This window comes from Crinia signifera, chromosome 19, assembly GCF_055691185.1.
Source record: "Crinia signifera chromosome 19, ASM5569118v1, whole genome shotgun sequence".
Taxonomy (NCBI): domain Eukaryota; kingdom Metazoa; phylum Chordata; class Amphibia; order Anura; family Myobatrachidae; genus Crinia; species Crinia signifera.
Window position 1 is genome coordinate 70,111,161 of NC_139226.1, and position 19,035 is coordinate 70,130,195.

Sequence of the window (19,035 nt, forward strand, 5' to 3'; positions counted from 1 at the left end):
TTTTGTTGAGCATTGTTCCGTGCTTCGCACCCCAGCGTACCCTCCCAAAGGACCGGCTTGTGAATGTCCCATGGTTAGCTGTGCCACCAGGATGGATGAAAGAGAAAAAAGGATTTTTGTAAGAACTTAACATTCGGATCCCTTTCTTTGAGTCCATCCTGGTGGCATAGCATTCCCTCCCTTTACATTAAGTGAGTATTTATACTTGTTTCTGTCATATTTCATGTCAGTGTTTCATGTTTTGTTATACATGCTATGTGGTTCAGGCATTATACTGTACAGCAAAGGTGCTTTTGCTCCTCTGGACCCACTACATCCCATGGTTAGCTGTTTCACCAGGATGAACTCAGAGAAAGGGATCCGAATGGTAAGTTCTTACAAAAATCCCTATTTTTTACCATATTTCTTGGTAATTTTATTATAAAACTATAATAAGGCATACATTAGGAAATTATGGTTCGCTTCATAATATACATTTTGTGGATATTAAATGACCCTACATATCACCTTTAGTGTTTCACCAATAATTCCATCTAATTTATAAATTATACCTGCACTTTTTGTCCCTTACTGACATTGGAGGCTGCTGCTGCTGAAGTTGTTACTATTTATATTGGAGAACATTTAAGGTTATTCTAAACTATCATTGGGGCTCTTTACAGGTACATTGAATCATATATTGCACTGGTTTACCCATGCTGCCTTGCCCACCATATTTACTCTTCATCATGTATAATCCCCTCCCTTCTCACTGCTACTTGCTGTGCTCTACCTATCAATCTTTGTGCTTCTACCAACATCCTTTGTTGCCCATACTTAGTTCCCTCCAGTAACATGCCATTATATCGCTCTCCTCTTCACTACTATTTCTTCTTTTCTCACTCCACAGAATACACCCCCCCCCCTCCCTATGTTTTAATCATGCTGTTGCTGGCTATGTACTGAATGTTGTCCTGCAGTACTCTTGTGGCACTGTATAATGGATAATATAAGTAATAATAAATATGACTTACCTGCAAATTTTATACCATCCCTGCACTTACATATGTATAAACGTTGATCCATCTATTGCGGCATGAATGATGTGATTAATGTGCCCATGAATGAGACACATGAGCACTCCATTCATTCCCATGGACAGTGAATAGTCGTAGCCTTGTAAATGATGCAGCATGCTGCAACGATGAGCCTGGCTACATCTGTACCACACTCTGCTCCATATAGAAGCAAAAGTTGACATCATCCACATAACCCCTCTCACCTTTTTGCTTGTACCCTCTAGAGAGCTAGGTCTACCTGTAATAAACTGACGCCATGCATTTCAACAACTTAAAGATACTCCTTGTCTCCAAATAATGTTGATTTGCAGAATCTAACATTATTAGAGGTATTTATTGAAGCTCAGAGAGATATAAAATTGTGAGCGATAATGTACTAGCCTTTCCGCTTCTGACCTACTTTTCACAGGCTGCTGTGTTTGAAAGATTGAAAAATTAGGACCAACCCACCTTGGGGGGTTGGAACTGGGGGAACTTGGCACAAGTTGCTCCAGCAGCTGCTTAGGACAGGTAATTAGTCCTGTATGAAAATAGAAATGAAAAGAAAAAAACAAGCAGCGTTTCTCTACACTAGGTATCTTTACCTTTGATAAAGCTACCTAGTGTAGCGAAATGCATCAGAGATTTGCTGCTGGACTCCCATCAGCTAAAGGATCCTGGATTGAAGTCCGAACCAGTCCCTCAGGACACTCTTGCCTGAACCATTTTACAGGTGTTACGGATACCATACTACCACAAATTCTCCCGGCTCTATACCCCCTGCTTGGGGTCTAAGGACTCAGGTGCCAAGCCATCTCTGCAAAGCCTCCAGTGGAACTTCAGTTATTATAACCTGCAATAGGGCCAACCACACAGAGCCAATTGTATAAGGAGGCCTTACTATTCCATTCCAGTGTGGTAATTATTCTTCCGAAATTATTTATCCTTCCAGTTTGGGGAATATAAGTATAGGAACCATTTGAACCATTGTGGGTGTTAATATATTTATTTTATATGATGCCATGGTGTGTTTTTCTTTTTATATATATATATATATATATATATATATATATATATATATATGTATATATATATATGTATATATATATATATATATGTGTGTATATATAGAAGAACGATGGTTCGGCACTCAGGTCTTACAGCAAATAAACGACAGTACAGTGTCTGGTGGTCAACGTTTCAGTGCTCTTTTATTGGCACTATCGTCAGGATAAAAAACAGGTAAGTGCAAAAACATTTTATAGCATTACAGGTGATCAAGAGGCGGGGGCAGTAACCGACGGTCACCAATCCCGAGGGAGTTCACGTCGGCTAACCACACCTACCAAGACTGTGCATTCTTCACACAAATAAAGTTTTGATACAAAATTACAAAAAAGAAAAAATACAAAAGTACATTTAAAGTGGCAGGATACATATGCATAATATAATCACAGTACAACAGGCAAAATTGTAAGCATGTAACATAGTTACAAAAGCAAGTAAGTAATTTAAAAGGCAGCAAATGACAGATATTCGTTTAACCCTTTGGGTGAAATTACACCGAAACGGTGAATCCATTCGGCTTCTCTTCTAAGAAGAATTCTGTTGCGATCACCGCCGCGGACAGGTCTATCGACCTGATCTATCATACGATATCGCAGGCTGGTGAGAGGGTGTTTTAATTCGAGAAAGTGCCGGGCTACTGGCTGGTCACTGGTTCCACTTTTCAATGCAGCTTTTATGGAAGACCTGTGGCCAGCCATTCTGTCCTTAAATTTGCACTGTGTCTTACCTATATAGGTAAGACCGCCGGGACAAATTATCTGGTATACAATATAAGAACTATTGCATGTTAGATGCTGCCGTATACAAATCTTTTTCCCTGATTGTGGATGGTTAAAACTGTCACCTGCTAACATATACTGACAAGTAACACAGGTGCATTTAAAGCACCCTGGACGTTTGACCAAAAAGTGACTGTCAGATTTCTGCTGAGAGATGTCTGACTTAACCAACAAATCACGTAAATTAGCCCCTCTTGCATAGCAGGGCATGAGGGTGGTATTAGTGAATGGCAGTTGTTTGTCTGTTTGTATAATGGGCCATTGGTTTTTTACTGTTTGTTGTATTGCTTTAGACATGACATTAAATTTATTAACCCATGGTAGTCTTATATGTTCATTAACTGTACCCCTAGATTTTTTATTTAATAAGGTATTACGATCCATGCTCAGGACCCTTTCTTTGGTTTTTAAGAGAAATGCACGCTCATATCCTCTCGCGATAAATCGCTCAATCTGGTCATCCAATTGTTTATTGGTCAGAGTTGATCCTGAGAATACGGATCATCTGTGAATACGGTAATCCCATTTTTAATGGCATGGGGTGACCGCTATTTATGTGCAGGCCGGTGTTCCGGTCTGTGGGTTTATAAAATACAGAGGTTGCAAATTCAGAGTTATTTTTAGAAATGACGACATCAAGAAAGTCGATTTGGCACAAATCCATGCGTATGGTAAATTTTACCGGGCATTCAGTGATGTTATGTTTATTAACAATGTCGCTGAATTCACTCTGAGTACCAGTCCATGTCAGGAAGACATCGTCGATGTATCGAACATACGACAATATCTTCCCGGTAATCTCTGAATTGGCAAAGAATACCTGTTCTTCGATATAAAGCATGTAAATATTTGCTAGTGCAGGGGCTACCGATGAGCCCATAGAGCAGCCCGTGCACTGCAAATAAAATAAACCATTAAACATGAAGAAATTTTTTGTTAAGATAAACTCTAACAATTCAATGAAAAAGTCGACATATGCAGCTGAAAACAGGTCACTTTCATTTAGAAATCTTTTGACAGCTTCACACCCATCTTTATGGGGGATGACAGTGTATAAGCTGACTACGTCAGCACATATCAATACAGTCTCAGCAGTCAGATTAGAAAATACCTTGAGACGGTTCAGGAGGGCAGTAGTGTCCAATAAAAAGTTCCTATGTTGTTGTACAAGCGGCTGGAGAATGGAATCGAGGTAAATCGACGTGGGCTGTAGGAGAGATCCTCTGGAAGACGTAATGGGACGACCAGGTGGGGGAATAATACCCTTATGGACTTTTGGTAAGGTGTAAAACACCGGCAGGATAGGATGCTCAGGGCATAGAGCTTTGGCCAAGTCCATTGTAATAACTCCCATGTCGACACCTTTGGTAAGTAGATTTTTTAAGTCCTGTTTAAACAGTCCAGTGGGGTCCCTGTCAAGCAGATGATAGGTGGATGAATCTCCCAGCTGGCTTCTGTCACATAGGCCTCGCGGTCTTGCAACACAATAGCGCCGCCTTTGTCAGCCAGCCGAATTATTAAACTGTCATTTTGTGACAAAGACTTTAAAGCAACTCGCTCATTCACTGTGAGATTGGGGTGGCTGGTGCTTGGTACTTTGGTTAGTTTGGCAACTTCTTGCTCAATTCTACGCGAAAAAGTCTTTAGTGAGGCACTATTTGATAAAGGATCGAAGCTTGATCTTGGTAGTAGTTTGCGGACTTTGTCTGGTATAGTAGGAGGCGGTAGGTCGGTGGAGGACGTAATGCTAGTTGCTTTATTGAAATACTCTTTCAATCTCAAGTTCCTTTGTAGATTGTATTTTTCTATTTGCCACGTTAGCTCGTTAAATTGGCAGCTTGGAACGAATGAAAGTCCTTTAGAAAGCAAGGCAATTTCTGGTGTACTTAATTCATATGAAGATAAATTTATAATTACTTCTTCTGTTTTGTTGTTTTTTTTGCCGTTGCCTTGCCTTTTGCATTGGCCCCCCCGGCGCGTCCTCCTTCTGCAGGCGGCGGGTACTTGGATCTTGTTTTTACACCTAAAGGGACTGGTCTGCGAGATGGCCCTTCGGTTTCGCTCCCAGTGCTGGTGTGATCTACAGATGACTCTGTGTCCAGGTTATTGCGATTATAGGCCCGTCGGAAGAAGGGGCGTCATTGATCGTTGCTCCGCCCCCCAGACAGCCACTGATAAACTTTATGTTGTTCATAGTCTGCAGTAACTTTGTTTAATTTTTCCTTTTTAAACTTCAGTAATTCACGTTTGTAAGAAGCCTATCGTCTGCTTGACAGGGACCCCACTGGACTGTTTAAACAGGACTTAAAAAATCTACTTACCAAAGGTGTCGACATGGGAGTTATTACAATGGACTTGGCCAAAGCTCTATGCCCTGAGCATCCTATCCTGCCGGTGTTTTACACCTTACCAAAAGTCCATAAGGGTATTATTCCCCCACCTGGTCGTCCCATTACGTCTTCCAGAGGATCTCTCCTACAGCCCACATCGATTTACCTCGATTCCATTCTCCAGCCGCTTGTACAACAACATAGGAACTTTTTATTGGACACTACTGCCCTCCTGAACCGTCTCAAGGTATTTTCTTTTTTTTTTTTTTTTTTTTAAATAACTTTATTAAACACCATTGTACAAGAGCATATACGATGTACATTTAAGTAATGAGTGTTATATAACAGATAAGAATTACAATGTCAATACATTTGGGTCACATGTTCATTGCATAAAATGAGAAGACTGACAACAGTATATATTGTCCATTATGCTACAGCAATGGGCGTGATTAGTCGACAATATTCACCGGAGGGTCACCCGAAAGTACCCGAAGCGAGTACCATTGGGTATGTTGCAATGAATTATGTATTTTCATTCTCAATGATAATGACAATATAGATATATAACTTTCCCAAACATTAAAGAACTTTTCTGAGCGTCTCTCCCTCTCCATTAAGCACTCCACCCACTCCATTGTAAAAACATGGAGCAGCTTTTCTTTGAATATCTGTAAGGTCGGGGGCCTTGTATCAATCCACGCCTGTAATATAGACTTTCTAGCCACTGCACTGATTATTAGAAGCAGCTTTTTACATCCCTTGTCCACCCTTTGTCCTTCTGGGAGCATGCCGAGAATAGCCCATTCATCCCCAAATGGTACATAGTTTACTAAATGATTTAAAGAGAATGTTTTAACCTTCAGCCAGAATGCCCTGATCAAGGGACATCCAAAGAAATAATGATATAAGTCAGCAACTGCTGCTTGGCATCTAGGGCATGCGGCTGAGTCTATCATCCCTGCTAGGTGTTGTCGCTTGGGTGAAAAGTAAGCCTTATGGTATATATTTAGAAACATTTCTTGATACTGCATGGTTGGCATGAGTTTCCTAGAAGTCTGTAGGGAGCGTAATAACTTGTCATGTGTTAGAGTAGGCATAGCCTTAATCCAGGCCCCCAAACCTGTCTGACATTGTTCATGTTTAAGTGTAGGTCTCAAAAATAAATAATGGGTGGAAATAGCCTTTTTCTCCATTGGTTGTGCTAGAAGCATATTGTCCAGGTCGTTGCGCCAATCCCTCTCCGTGAATCCCCTAATTACCGAACTGACGTAATGTTTAGCCTGGATATATGCAATAGGGAATCGGCCCATCGTGGGAAAATTCTGAGATGCTTGTGTGTATGATATTGGTAATTTGGAGTTCATGTCCAAAAGGTCCCCAACCCTTGTCAGGCCTTCCTTCCTCAGCCAAACAAATGGCTGTGATGCCATGCCTCCCTGAAAACCGGGATTCTCCAAGAAAGGGAGAAAAATGGAATTGTAGGCATTAATGTTGGACTTGTGGCGGAGGATATGCCAAAGACGCCTAGTGGACCACAGTAGTGGATTAGCACGGACCCCGTCCTCCATCTCCACTTCCGGCACATGAAGGAACGCAGGTAAGCTGCAATTCTTTAAAAATTCTTTTTCCACATAAGTATTTGCATATAGGTCCCCGCCACATATCCAATCCCTAAGAAATCTAAGGATAGAAGCATGGTTGTAGTATAGTAGATTCGGAAAATTAATGCCTCCGTTAAAGTGAGGCTGTTGGAGTTTGTGTAATCCAATTCGGGGTCGTTTAGGGCCCCAAATGAATTTTCGGAAGTAACTGTTCAATACGTTTATGTCCCTCTGTGTCAATAGGAGAGGAAGGGCCTGGAGCTGGTACAACAATCTGGGGAAGGTTACCATTTTGATTAAATGGGCTCTACCCAGATAGGAGAGCTTCAGGTGCTTCCATCCGTCAAGCTCTCTTTGCGTGTCCTGTATAGCTTTGGTAATGTTAATTTTGTATAAGTCTGTTATTTTCTTGGGAAGGTGAATGCCTAAATAATCTATTGTGGAGGTAGCCCATTGGAGTGAGATCCCATGGCTCCAGTCTGGGGCGGTGACTCGGGGGTGTAGACACATACCCTTAGATTTTGAGAGATTAACTGAGTATCCTGAGATCTCTTCAAAATCCCGTAATTTATTCAAAATTTTCTCCAATGCCGTCTCCGGGTTACTAATGTATAGCAGTACGTCGTCCGCAAACGCTGAGAGCTTGATCTCAGTCCTGCCTATTCTCATCCCCTTGAACTCGGACCATGATTGTAGTATACGGAACAGAGGGTCAATACAAAGATTAAACAGGAGTGGAGAAAGAGGACACCCCTGTCGTGTTCCTCTGTGCATCACTATTGGGGCTCCTCTTTTCCCATTTACGAGCAGGGATGTGGATGGCCGGTCATATAGAAACCGTATGAGATTAATGAATGTGTCCCCAAAATCCCTGATTTCCAATATCTTAAACAAGTGGGGCCAAGCTACAGTATCGAAGGCTTTGCTGGTATCAAGACTCAGCAACATGCCCCCTGAGTTGGTTCTCCGGGTGCCCGCCACCACTGCTGCAATCGCCATTCTAATGGCTCTAACAGAGTGCCTGCCTCTTATGAAGCCTGTTTGATGTTGTGTAAATAGTTGTGGCGTTATTAGTTGCAGCCTGTTGGCTATTACTTTTGTCAATATTTTGAGGTCCATGTTAAGTAAAGATATTGGTCTGTAAGATTCTACAAGCATTTGATCCTTGCCCGGTTTAGGGATTAAGGATGTATAGGCTTCTGTGAAAAAGGGAAATTGCGGTTTATCTCTTAGGATTGTATTATAGAGTTGTAGTAAAGTCGGGGTTAGTTCCGCTTCCAAGAGCTTATAGTAAGCCCCAGAATAGCCGTCTGGGCCAGGGGACTTGTGGGAAAGTAAGTGTCTAATAACTTCATGTAGTTCCTCAGAGTTTATCTCTTTCGATAAAGCTTCTCTCTGTTCCTCAGTTAATTTTGGTAGTTTGGCCTGAGATAATAGGTCTTCTTGTTTGTCTTTTTGTACTGGGAATTCCTGATATAAGGATTGATAATAAGTTTGAAATTGGGTCTGTATATCTTTGGTAGACGTAAGAATTTGATCATTAGTGGGGTTTTTGAGTGTCGTTATAAAGGAACGTTTCTTATAAGGTTTGGACATTAGAGATAGTAGTCTGCCTGATCTGTTTCCCCATTTATAGTACTTTTGTTTAGTAAAGTCTAATTTTGCTCTTGCTTGAGCCGTCAAGAAGGATTCTAACATTTTCCTATGTTGGGTATATGTTTCTAAATTATTTTCTGTGGGTTGTAGCTGGTATAGTCTGAAGGCCTGTACTACGGATTGATGTAGTTCATGATACTGCTTAGATGACTCCCGTTTCCGTTTAGATATATACTGGATAATTTGACCCCTCATGATCGCCTTTGACGCTCCCCAGAACAGTACCACATCGTCCCAATGTTCGATGTTGTCATCATGATAATTGTTCCATGATGAGGCCAAGAATCTTTTAAAATCTTCTGACTTATCCAGGTAATCTGGGAAGCGCCAAAAACGATCACCCTCCGTCCCAGGCCCCCTCTCCAACTCCAATGTTACCGGGGCATGGTCTGATATTAATATATCTTTGATAGTAGCGGCATAAGTCTGTGTCATCAAAGAGTTGCTTATTAAAAAGAAGTCAATTCTTGATAGGGATCGATGAGCTCTAGATAAGTGGGTATATGTTTTTTCCCCATCGTGTAGCAGCCGCCATGGGTCACATAACTGTAGGGTTGTCTTAAGGGTTTGTATACTATACCAGGATGGGGGTAGGGATCCCAGGAGAGGGGGTGATTTATCTATTGTCGGGTCAGCTACTGAATTAAAATCCCCTGCTAATATTAGTTTATGTATTGTGCGACCTGCGATTAGTTGTATCAATTTCGACAGGAATCGTTCCGGTTGTTGATTAGGGGCATAAATGTTTAGAATAGTGTAAGTTGTATGCCCTATTTCAATATCAAGGAGTAGGTATCGGCCCTCTGAGTCCTCGACCTTATCCAGTAGTTTATATTGTAAATTTTTATGTAGTAGGATGGCCACTCCACGAGATTTAGTTCTGTACGATGCTGTTATACATTCCCCTATCCATCTGGCTCTCAGAGCGGATTCCTCATTAGCTAGCCAATGCGTCTCCTGAAGTAATACTATGTCTGGGGATAATTTACGTAAGTGGGTTATTACCTTTTTCCGTTTAATTGGAGTGTTAAGGCCATTCACATTCCAAGATACTATGTTAAGGTGGGGCTGGGGATTATTCCCACCCGAAGAGCCTACGTGAACAGGCATGATTTCAATCTGCTATAGTATGGGGAGGGAGAGACACTGTGCTTCTGATGAATAAAACAAATGTACAATAGATCATTGTTCAACAAAGTAACATGGTGTTTGTTTCTATTTTTGGAAAAACTATGTTCGGGCCTAGAAAGCCCATTAACTGAAACTGAGGACCCCATCTCATTCCAGGTGGGGTTCTCCGATAACAATCTACACATACTAAAATTTCTAGACTTTTGTAAAGTCATGGTGTGGGGCCATAGGCCTCCTCTAACATAAAAATTCTAAAACATATTCCCCAAAAGGGGAAAAATACAGACAATTTGGCATTTAGAAATACATTAATAATGAAGCATACTGTATCATTAACCTTTGCGGACCATTCAATTCGAAAGATTCCTAAGGTAAAATCCCAATTTAACCCGACTATTGATCTTCCGGGAGATCAGGTAGCAGAGGTTGACCCCTCATTAGATACTCTTTAGCTCTTTCAGGGTCAGTGAAGAAAATGGGTTTGCCATTTTCCATGATTCTCAATTTGGCTGGGTACATTAACGAGAATCTACGGTCACGTTCCACTAAGATTTTACACACCGGGGTGAACTCCTTTCTTTTTTGGGAAACCAATGTGGAAAAATCCTGAAAAATCAGGATTTTGTGACCCTCAACCTGAAGAGTTTGTGAGGCTCTATAAGCCGAAAGAATCTTTTCTTTTACTCTAAAATCTAGGAATTTAGCTATTGTAGGCCTAGATCTCGAGCCTTGGTTTTGCCTCTCAGGGCCTACTCTGTGTGCCCTCTCTACCTGTGGGGGGTCATCTGGGTTGAACACTCCCAGTGCAGTAGGAATTTTAATAGTAATGAAATCAATTAATTGGGGTCCGCGTATTGCCTCAGGGACACCAATGAACCGCAAATTACTCCTCCTGTTCCTGTTCTCCAGGTCATCAACTTTTGCTGTTAGCGTTTGAATTATTTGCTCCCTACGGTCTATTAAGGCCTGTATAGACTGAGCCGTGTCCTCATTGTCGCTAAGCCGCTGCTCCAAGGTCGCTATTCTAGCGGTGTTGGAGTCGATTTTAGTAAGTGAGGTTTCTAGTCTAGTATGTAAGTCCTCAAACTTTTTATCGAGCAAGGGCATTAACATCTGTATCGTGACCTTAGCGTTATCTTCTGGAGTAGGTATCGCAGAAGGTAGGGCAGGGGTGGCTGACTGTTCCATACTAGAACTGTTTGTGGAAAATAATGGGGGGGAGGGCGGAGAGATCGCCGTGGATCCCTTTTGGCGACTTTTACCCATGTTTCGGTCAGTGGATGGAGTATTTGTCTGTGATGCGGAAGCCTTTTCCAAATACCTGTCCATACCCCACTAGGGGCTGATGTGCAAAGGACCAGGCCCGAGTTTTCCCAATATAGGTGTCCCTTTGGCAGTTGTAAACAATTTACCACATATATGGAGAAAAGGGGAAAAGATAAGTGCCCAGTCTGTTAGCAGGAAAGATTTTAAGAGGCCCAGGTACCCCACTGCTAAGAGTGGATTACATTCTTGCTATCGAAGGGAAAGGGAACAGAAAGAAAGAGCAGAGGTACAGAGATGGTAGGAAAGGAGAGAAGGAAAAAAAGAAAAAGAGAGTGTTTAGAGCTGTTTTTCTTAATAGTCCTCAGTAGCTCGGACCAACAGTTACAGTATTAATATCAATCTGATCCTCACTCAAAATCAAAAAAAAAAAAAAAAAAAGAGGTACAGGTTAATGTATGGGTGAATAATTCAATAACTATTCTGGAGTAATACGTTGAAATTGACTATTATTGTGTCTTGATCAGGGGAAGAAGATGAACCCTTGTATCCACTTATATTATGGGAGACTATTTAGCCTGTATAAATATATCACCCTTTGGTCAGCACTAGGCACACAAAACTCTCTAATATCACCCAACAAGCAGTGTATTTGTAATATTCTAACTTGATACCAGAATTCACCACCAGGTGTCAGCGGTGTATCACTGTAGCAGTCACTGAGAGTTAATCACAGATCTCCTGCCTCCCTTGCTGTGGCAGGGGCGTTAAACCAGTGCGTTCTTAGAGGCACCTGAAAGAAAAGTCCGATGCGATGAGTCGAGAGGATATTATGGACTAGGAGGGAAGGTGTCCCGCACAACAAATCAAATTGTCCTGCTCAGCTCCAGAATCCACTTCCCTCTCCCAACCTCCCCTCTGCTTGTAGAATTGTAACGTAATTGCAGGTGGCTCACTTGGTGGCGCCCTTGTATTATGCTGGTGGAATTCGAGCAACCAAACATATGTAATACTGTTAGCCAACCAGTGATTAAAGCTGATTTTGGAGTCCCCAAGCAAGCATTCTGCAGTCAGGTTTTAATAATAGCTCAGATGTGAAGGAGAACTCCACGTGACAGCCTTCTATGTTTATTCCTTATCTGGATTCTATGTAGTTGAGGACAGAGGTGGTCCCAATCTGGAATGTGCTGCACAATAATCTGTTCCTGGTAATTGCAATTGATCCAGTATAGGAACAAAGGACAGGCTGTTATTGGGATCCAAGGCCTGGGATCTCTGGAATGGATCTGGCTTTGTGTTGTAGGTGGTGAGATAGCTTCAACAGCTCTGTCCACGCTTAGGGGTAGATGGATGATGTCCCCTGGACAGGGTTGGGGTAGTTAGGGGGGTGAGTGTCAGTTAGTCAGTGGGATCCTGTCTGTGTGGGCTAGTGGCTGTGTGCAGTTCAAAGGCCGCCTGTAGTGGAAGTCGGAGGAGAAGGAGGGGGGGGACAGGGACCCCACCGGCAAGTCACTCACCCGCTTCCAGGTATAGCTGGCAGATGTAGTTCCCGACGTCCCAGCTGGTCAGGTCAGCGATGAGACCCTGCCTCTGACCGTAGGTGAATCGTCCGGGATCCCCCTCAGGTGTCGTGCGGCTCCACTTCAGAAGCTTAGGAACACCAGCGGGTGTCAGCAGCCGCGTCGTGCAGCGTTTTGGAGCCCGCTGCCGCGATAGATTGATGACGGGGAGCGCCTCCACCCGTCCCGGCAGGACCAGCCGTCACCGGGACTCCTAGCCGACCAGCAGTGTCGGATGAGAGGAGGGCTCAGCGCGGTGCACCAGCGGGGTCCGGGAGAGAGGAGCGGCCACCAGTGCTGCAATCTCCGCTTCTGGGCACAGCCACCTGTGTGCCCCCCAAGGATTGCAGGACACCTCGATCTAAGCAGCGTCGCCAAGCTGCGGCAGTCCACAGGCCGGTGACGGGACGGGGAGCCCCTCCACCCGTCCCGGCAGGACCAGCCGTCACCGGGACTCCTGGCCGACCAGCAGTGTCGGATGAGAGGAGGGCTCAGCGCGGTGCACCAGCGGGGTTCGGGAGAGAGGAGCAGCCACCAGTGCGGCAATCTCCGCTTCTGGGCACAGCCACCTGTGTGCCCCCCAAGGATTGCAGGACACATCGATCCAAGCAGCGTCTCCAAGCTGCGGCAGTCCACTAGCCGGTGAGTAGGATCAGGTCCTGGGGTTCGATGCCACACGTGGATTATGGCGTCGGGTTTCGCGCCTGTATTCAGGCGGTCATGCGGGCCTTCCTCGCTGATGGCCAGACTCCGGTGGAAAGCTGGGTTTTCGGCTCAATATTTGTACCACCGCGTTCCTCTCCCTGTCGAGAGCTCAGCGGGGTGGATTAAATTCCAGGAAAATGCAGTGGGAGAGTGATGGTGGAAGATTTTCCTGAGGGTCAGCGGGAGCCACAGTAAAAAGCGGCCGCTCTAGGCGCCCCGCCCACCGGAAGTCCCTCTCAAGGTATTTTCTAATCTGACTGCTGAGACTGTATTGATATGTGCTGACGTAGTCAGCTTATACACTGTCATCCCCCATAAAGATGGGTGTGAAGCTGTCAAAAGATTTCTAAATGAAAGTGACCTGTTTTCAGCTGCATATGTCGACTTTTTCATTGAATTGTTAGAGTTTATCTTAACAAAAAATTTCTTCATGTTTAATGGTTTATTTTATTTGCAGTGCACGGGCTGCTCTATGGGCTCATCGGTAGCCCCTGCACTAGCAAATATTTACATGTTTTATATCGAAGAACAGGTATTTTTTGCCAATTCAGAGATTGCCGGGAAGATATCGTCGTATGTTCGATACATCGACGATGTCTTCCTGACATGGACTGGTACTCAGAGTGAATTCAGCGACATTGTTAATAAACATAACATCACCAAATGCCCGGTAAAATTTACCATACGCATGGATTTGTGCCAAATCGACTTTCTTGATGTCGTCATTTCTAAAAATAACTCTGAATTTGCAACCTCTGTATTTTATAAACCCACAGACCGGAACACCGGCCTGCACATAAATAGCTGTCACCCCATCCCATTAAAAATGGGATTACCGTATTCACAGATGATCCGTATTCTCAGGATCAACTCTGACCAACAAGTCGCCAATAAACAATTGGACGACCAGATTGAGCGATTTATCGCGAGAGGATATGATCGTGCATTTCTCTTAAAAACCAAAGAAAGGGTCCTGAGCATGGATCGTAATACCTTATTAAATAAAAAATCTAGGGGTACAGTTAATGAACATATAAGACTACCATGGGTTAATAAATTTAATGTCATGTCTAAAGCAATACAACAAACAGTAAAAAACCAATGGCCCATTATACAAACAGACAAACAACTGCCATTCACTAATACCACCCTCATGCCCTGCTATGCAAGAGGGGCTAATTTACGTGATTTGTTGGTTAAGTCAGACATCTCTCAGCAGAAATCTGACAGTCACTTTTTGGTCAAACGTCCAGGGTGCTTTAAATGCACCTGTGTTACTTGTCAGTATATGTTAGCAGGTGACAGTTTTAACCATCCACAATCAGGGAAAAAGATTTGTATACGGCAGCATCTAACATGCAATAGTTCTTATGTTGTATACCAGATAATTTGTCCCTGCGGTCTTACCTATATAGATAAGACACAGTGCAAATTTAAGGACAGAATGGCTGGCCATAGGTCTTCCATAAAAGCTGCATTGAAAAGTGGAACCAGTGACCAGCCAGTAGCCCGGCACTTTCTCGAATTAAAACACCCTCTCACCAGCCTGCGATATCGTATGATAGATCAGGTCGATAGACCTGTCCGCGGCGGTGATCGCAACAGAATTCTTCTTAGAAGAGAAGCCGAATGGATTTACTGTTTGGGTGTAATTTCACCCAAAGGGTTAAACGAATGTCATTTGCTGCCTTTTAAATTACTTACTTGCTTTTGTAACTATGTTACATGCTTACAATTTTGCCTGTTGTACTGTGATTATATTATGCATATGTATCCTGCCACTTTAAATGTACTTTTGTATTTTTTCTTTTTTGTAATTTTGTATCAAAACTTTATTTGTGTGAAGAATGCACAGTCTTGGTAGGTGTGGTTAGCCGACGTGAACTCCCTCGGGATTGGTGACCGTCGGTTACTGATCACCTTTTGATCACCTGTAATGCTATAAAATGTTTTTGCACTTACCTGTTTTTTATCCTGATGATAGTGCCAATAAAAGAGCACTGAAACGTTGACCACCAGACACTGTACTGTCGTTTATTTGCTGTAAGACCTGAGTGCCGCACCATCGTTCTTCTGTATCCCGCTTGACCTTGGTAAAGCAGTGAAGGCACCTGTGCAAGCTATCCAATTAAGCTGGGAGTGCCGGTCCTCCGCCCAAGTTGTATGTGTATATATATATGTAGACTGTGGCGGGTGTGGACGTAGCACTCCAGACATTGTAGTAATCCAAAAAAGTTTATTTGCAGACCAGCAACGTTTCAATGCATGTGCATTTTCGTCATATGTACATATATATATGTGTGTGTGTGTATATATATATATATATATATATATATATATATATGTACATATATATATATATATATATATATATATATATATACATATATATATATATTAGAAGAGATTGTGCAATAACGCTCCATTGTGCAATAACGTAAAAAATCTTTTATTTAAGAACAAGATGTTTCTTCAATAAAAACAGGTATATAGTGACGTACCAAAATGAGCGGTATACCACCGCAAGAATTCCGCATAAAACGTGTTTATCCAAACACAGATGTAGGAGAGGTTACACTCTGGGCTTTCAGCGTCTTAACACGGCTGGTGGATGGACTGCAACGCCAGGCCACGCCCCAACGCGTTTCGTAATCACGTACTTCGTCAGAGGGCTGGCCTGGCGTTGGTCAGATTCCTCTTTTAAAGGCCACGGCTGTCTCTGCAGCTGAAATCTATCAGCTAATTTAGAACTATTAAGCAGTGATCTTTTGACAGCAGCGGTCTCCAAATAATTACATTATCTCAAAGTGCAAAATGCTACAAACATATATATTACATACAATAAATAATGCTACAATATAAAATATAATACATTCATTAACATTTTTTTTAAAAGACAGGGTATACTATCAGTCTAAAAAAAATTTTTAATTTACAAAGAAACATTGATGTTGATACATTTAGAAGAGAGGAAAAATTCTCATTTCTTCTGTACAGATATTCTCTATATTAAAAGGCGTCATTTGCATTCAAAGGAGAATAAAGATAATGTTTTCACAAGACAGATACAACCAGTAATGTTATTTTAAAAAATACACCATCTACAGATAATAAGACGTAGTCATGAGAAGAGAATTAGCCGTGGTTTAAAACGATCTTTGTCCGGAGAGCGCGGTGACAGTGCGTCTCTCTATTCGCAGTAGTATTTGTTTCAAGCGATTTATGTATGTTACACACTTGGCATTCGGACAATATAAACCACCAATCCAATGTTATTCGTGTATATATATATAGAGAAAAAGAGATAAGAAATAAAGCAAACATTAATCAGCTGTATATATACACACATAGCAAGACGGATCACAAATAATTAATTTAACGAGCACAAACAGGAACATAGAAAGGCATATTATCATTGCCATTCCATAATTATACCAAGAGGAAGAATTATCACTCTTAATGAGTCTGAAAATTAGAGTAAATACCCAGCCGTAATTATGAACCGGCATCATATAGTATAAGACATATTTGTCATATAGCAGGAGTTACAATTTTTCAACAAAATGAGACCAATAAATACAAGAGAAACATGCATTTATGTGGAAAGGCCCATACAAGAGACCCATATAATAACATTTGTAATGGACCGCTGGAGTCCCACCACAAATAATGAATACAGAGTCCATTTTTCCTATAAATTTGAAGGGAATTAAGGGGGCATAGAGAATAAATCTCCATCATGGCTATAAACAGAAAAACACTGCAAAGGGAGATTACAAGAAAGGGCTGGAGGGAGATATACTTTATGATAGGAAGGGTAATTTCCATTCCTTCGTTCAATCCATCTGGATAAAGGGTTTTCATTGTATAAATCCAATAAGATTCACGTCGAAGCAGTTTGGCATCTCTGTCTCCCCCTCTTATATCTAAGTTGACTTGTTCTAGACCCAGAAAACGCATGTTTTTTTGGGTCACTACCCTGGCATTCTTTAAAATGCCTAGGCACACTATGGTTCTCCACCTGGTTCTTTATATTCCTGTAGTGTTCTAATATGCGTATTTTCAAATGCCTCTTGGTCTTCCCTATATAGGACTTTCCACATTTACAGATTAGCAAGTATACAACATACATACTATTACAATTAATAAAAAAATGTATCTCCCTTGTTTTCCCATCTCCCCCTATGACATTTTTAGTACCCTTTTTGCCATGAGCACACATCTTGCACTTGCCACAGGTATAGAATCCCTTTGTTTTAGTGCTAAGGAAGCTTAATTTTGTGCTATCATTGGTACTGCTGGGGAGAAGGCTTGGTGACAGTCTATTTTTCAAAGTAGTTGCCTTACGAAAAACCAATTCTGGGGCAGATGGTACTTTGTCACCCAAAATTGGATCGGCTTTTGTAATGTGCCAATTTTTATTAATTGCTTTTCTTATTAATCCATTGTGTACATTGTACTGAGTCACAAAAGGGCAGAAGAAGTTTTTACTCTGTGTCGGTACTTCCAGGTTTGGGGCTTTGTATTGAATAAGTTCACTGCGGTCCAGGGCTTTTGCTCTATTTACAGCTCTATTGATCAGATCTAGCGGATATCCTTTTTCTTTGAATCTTTCAATATAAATTTCTGCTTGCTCATTAAATTTATCCAATGAGCTGCAATTTCGCCTTAATCTCAAGAGCTGCGAATAGGGCAAATTTGTCTTCCAGTTTTTGTAATGGCAGCTAGAATATTCTAAGTAGTTATTGCTGTCGACGGGCTTAAAAAATGTATATGTTTCTTTGCCCGCAGCGTCACCAACATATTTTGTCGATAGAGTCAGGTCTAAAAATTCTATAGATATTGAGTCGAATTTTGACGTAAAACCTAAATTAAATTCAGGGTTGTGTATATGCTTGACAAAGCCATTAAACTGGTCTTCCGTACCCCTCCAAATCACTAGAATATCGTCTATATAGCGCTTGTACAGCGCTATATAGTCTAGGAACGGGTTGTTGGTATATATATGTTTTTTCTCCCACTCCCCCAAAAATAAATTAGCATACCCCGGGGCGCAAATGGTAATACAAACTTTAGTTTGTATAATTTCTCTTTCCAATCTAGGAATTTTTTCTTCAATATACACCTTAAAATCTATAACATCCTGTGCATTTTTATGTTGTTCAATTTTATTTTCTGTCAAGGTAATTTTATTCTCGATCTCTTTCAGAATGGGTTTCTTTTCTCTCACAATTAAACTCATTAATTTCAATGAACAATCATCTAAAGTATTATGCCATTTGTCCAAGAAAACTTGGTTATCATGTCCGAACGTGGGTTCTTTTAACAATCTTAAACCCCGGGGGACAATTTTATTCTTAATATAATTGTCAATACTTTCAATCTCCCACCAAGCACGTGTCTCTTTAGTTAATAACCTTTCTAATTCTAGAAAGATATCTCCTTCCGAAGGTTCCGCTATTTGTGTGGTACTCTCATTTTGTTCACAAAATACATTACCCGGCCGCCCGATAGTGTCAGGGATCGATTCCCTGACATCTCGGGTATCAGAATATATTGATTGCAATATTAAGGTATATGTACCTTGTTTGGAATCGTACGTAAAAGATTCTACTGCTGTTTTACAGCTAGTGGAAAACATCCAATGGGAACCAAACTTCATATGGGGTACGATTGACATCAATTCTCTATATACTTCCATTCCCCACCAAAAAGGACTGGAATGTATAGAGACAGTCCTAAATATTGACCCTAAGAAAAAACCGACCAGAACCAAATTTATCATTGACTGTTTGCAATTTGTTTTGTCCCATAATTATTTTTCTTTTCTTGATGAGTTCTATATCCAGACCCACGGGACGGCGATGGGTACCATTTGCGCCCCGGGGTATGCTCATTTATTT

The 19,035-nt window shown here is 41.7% G+C and overlaps 1 protein-coding gene across 10 annotated transcripts in view; it reads left to right on the forward strand.

The window, feature by feature from the left end:
* Positions 1-19,035, forward strand: part of KAZN (kazrin, periplakin interacting protein) — a 679,557-nt gene that overhangs the window by 553,467 nt on the left and 107,055 nt on the right. The window contains exon 9 of one of the 10 annotated variants that reach the window (XM_083162752.1): positions 583-662. The exons of the other annotated variants lie outside the window; for them this stretch is intronic. Within the exon in view, the coding sequence (XP_083018878.1) occupies positions 583-639 (57 nt within the window). The 3' untranslated portion in view covers positions 640-662. The remainder of the gene's footprint in view (positions 1-582; positions 663-19,035) is intronic. 10 annotated transcript variants of the gene reach the window in all.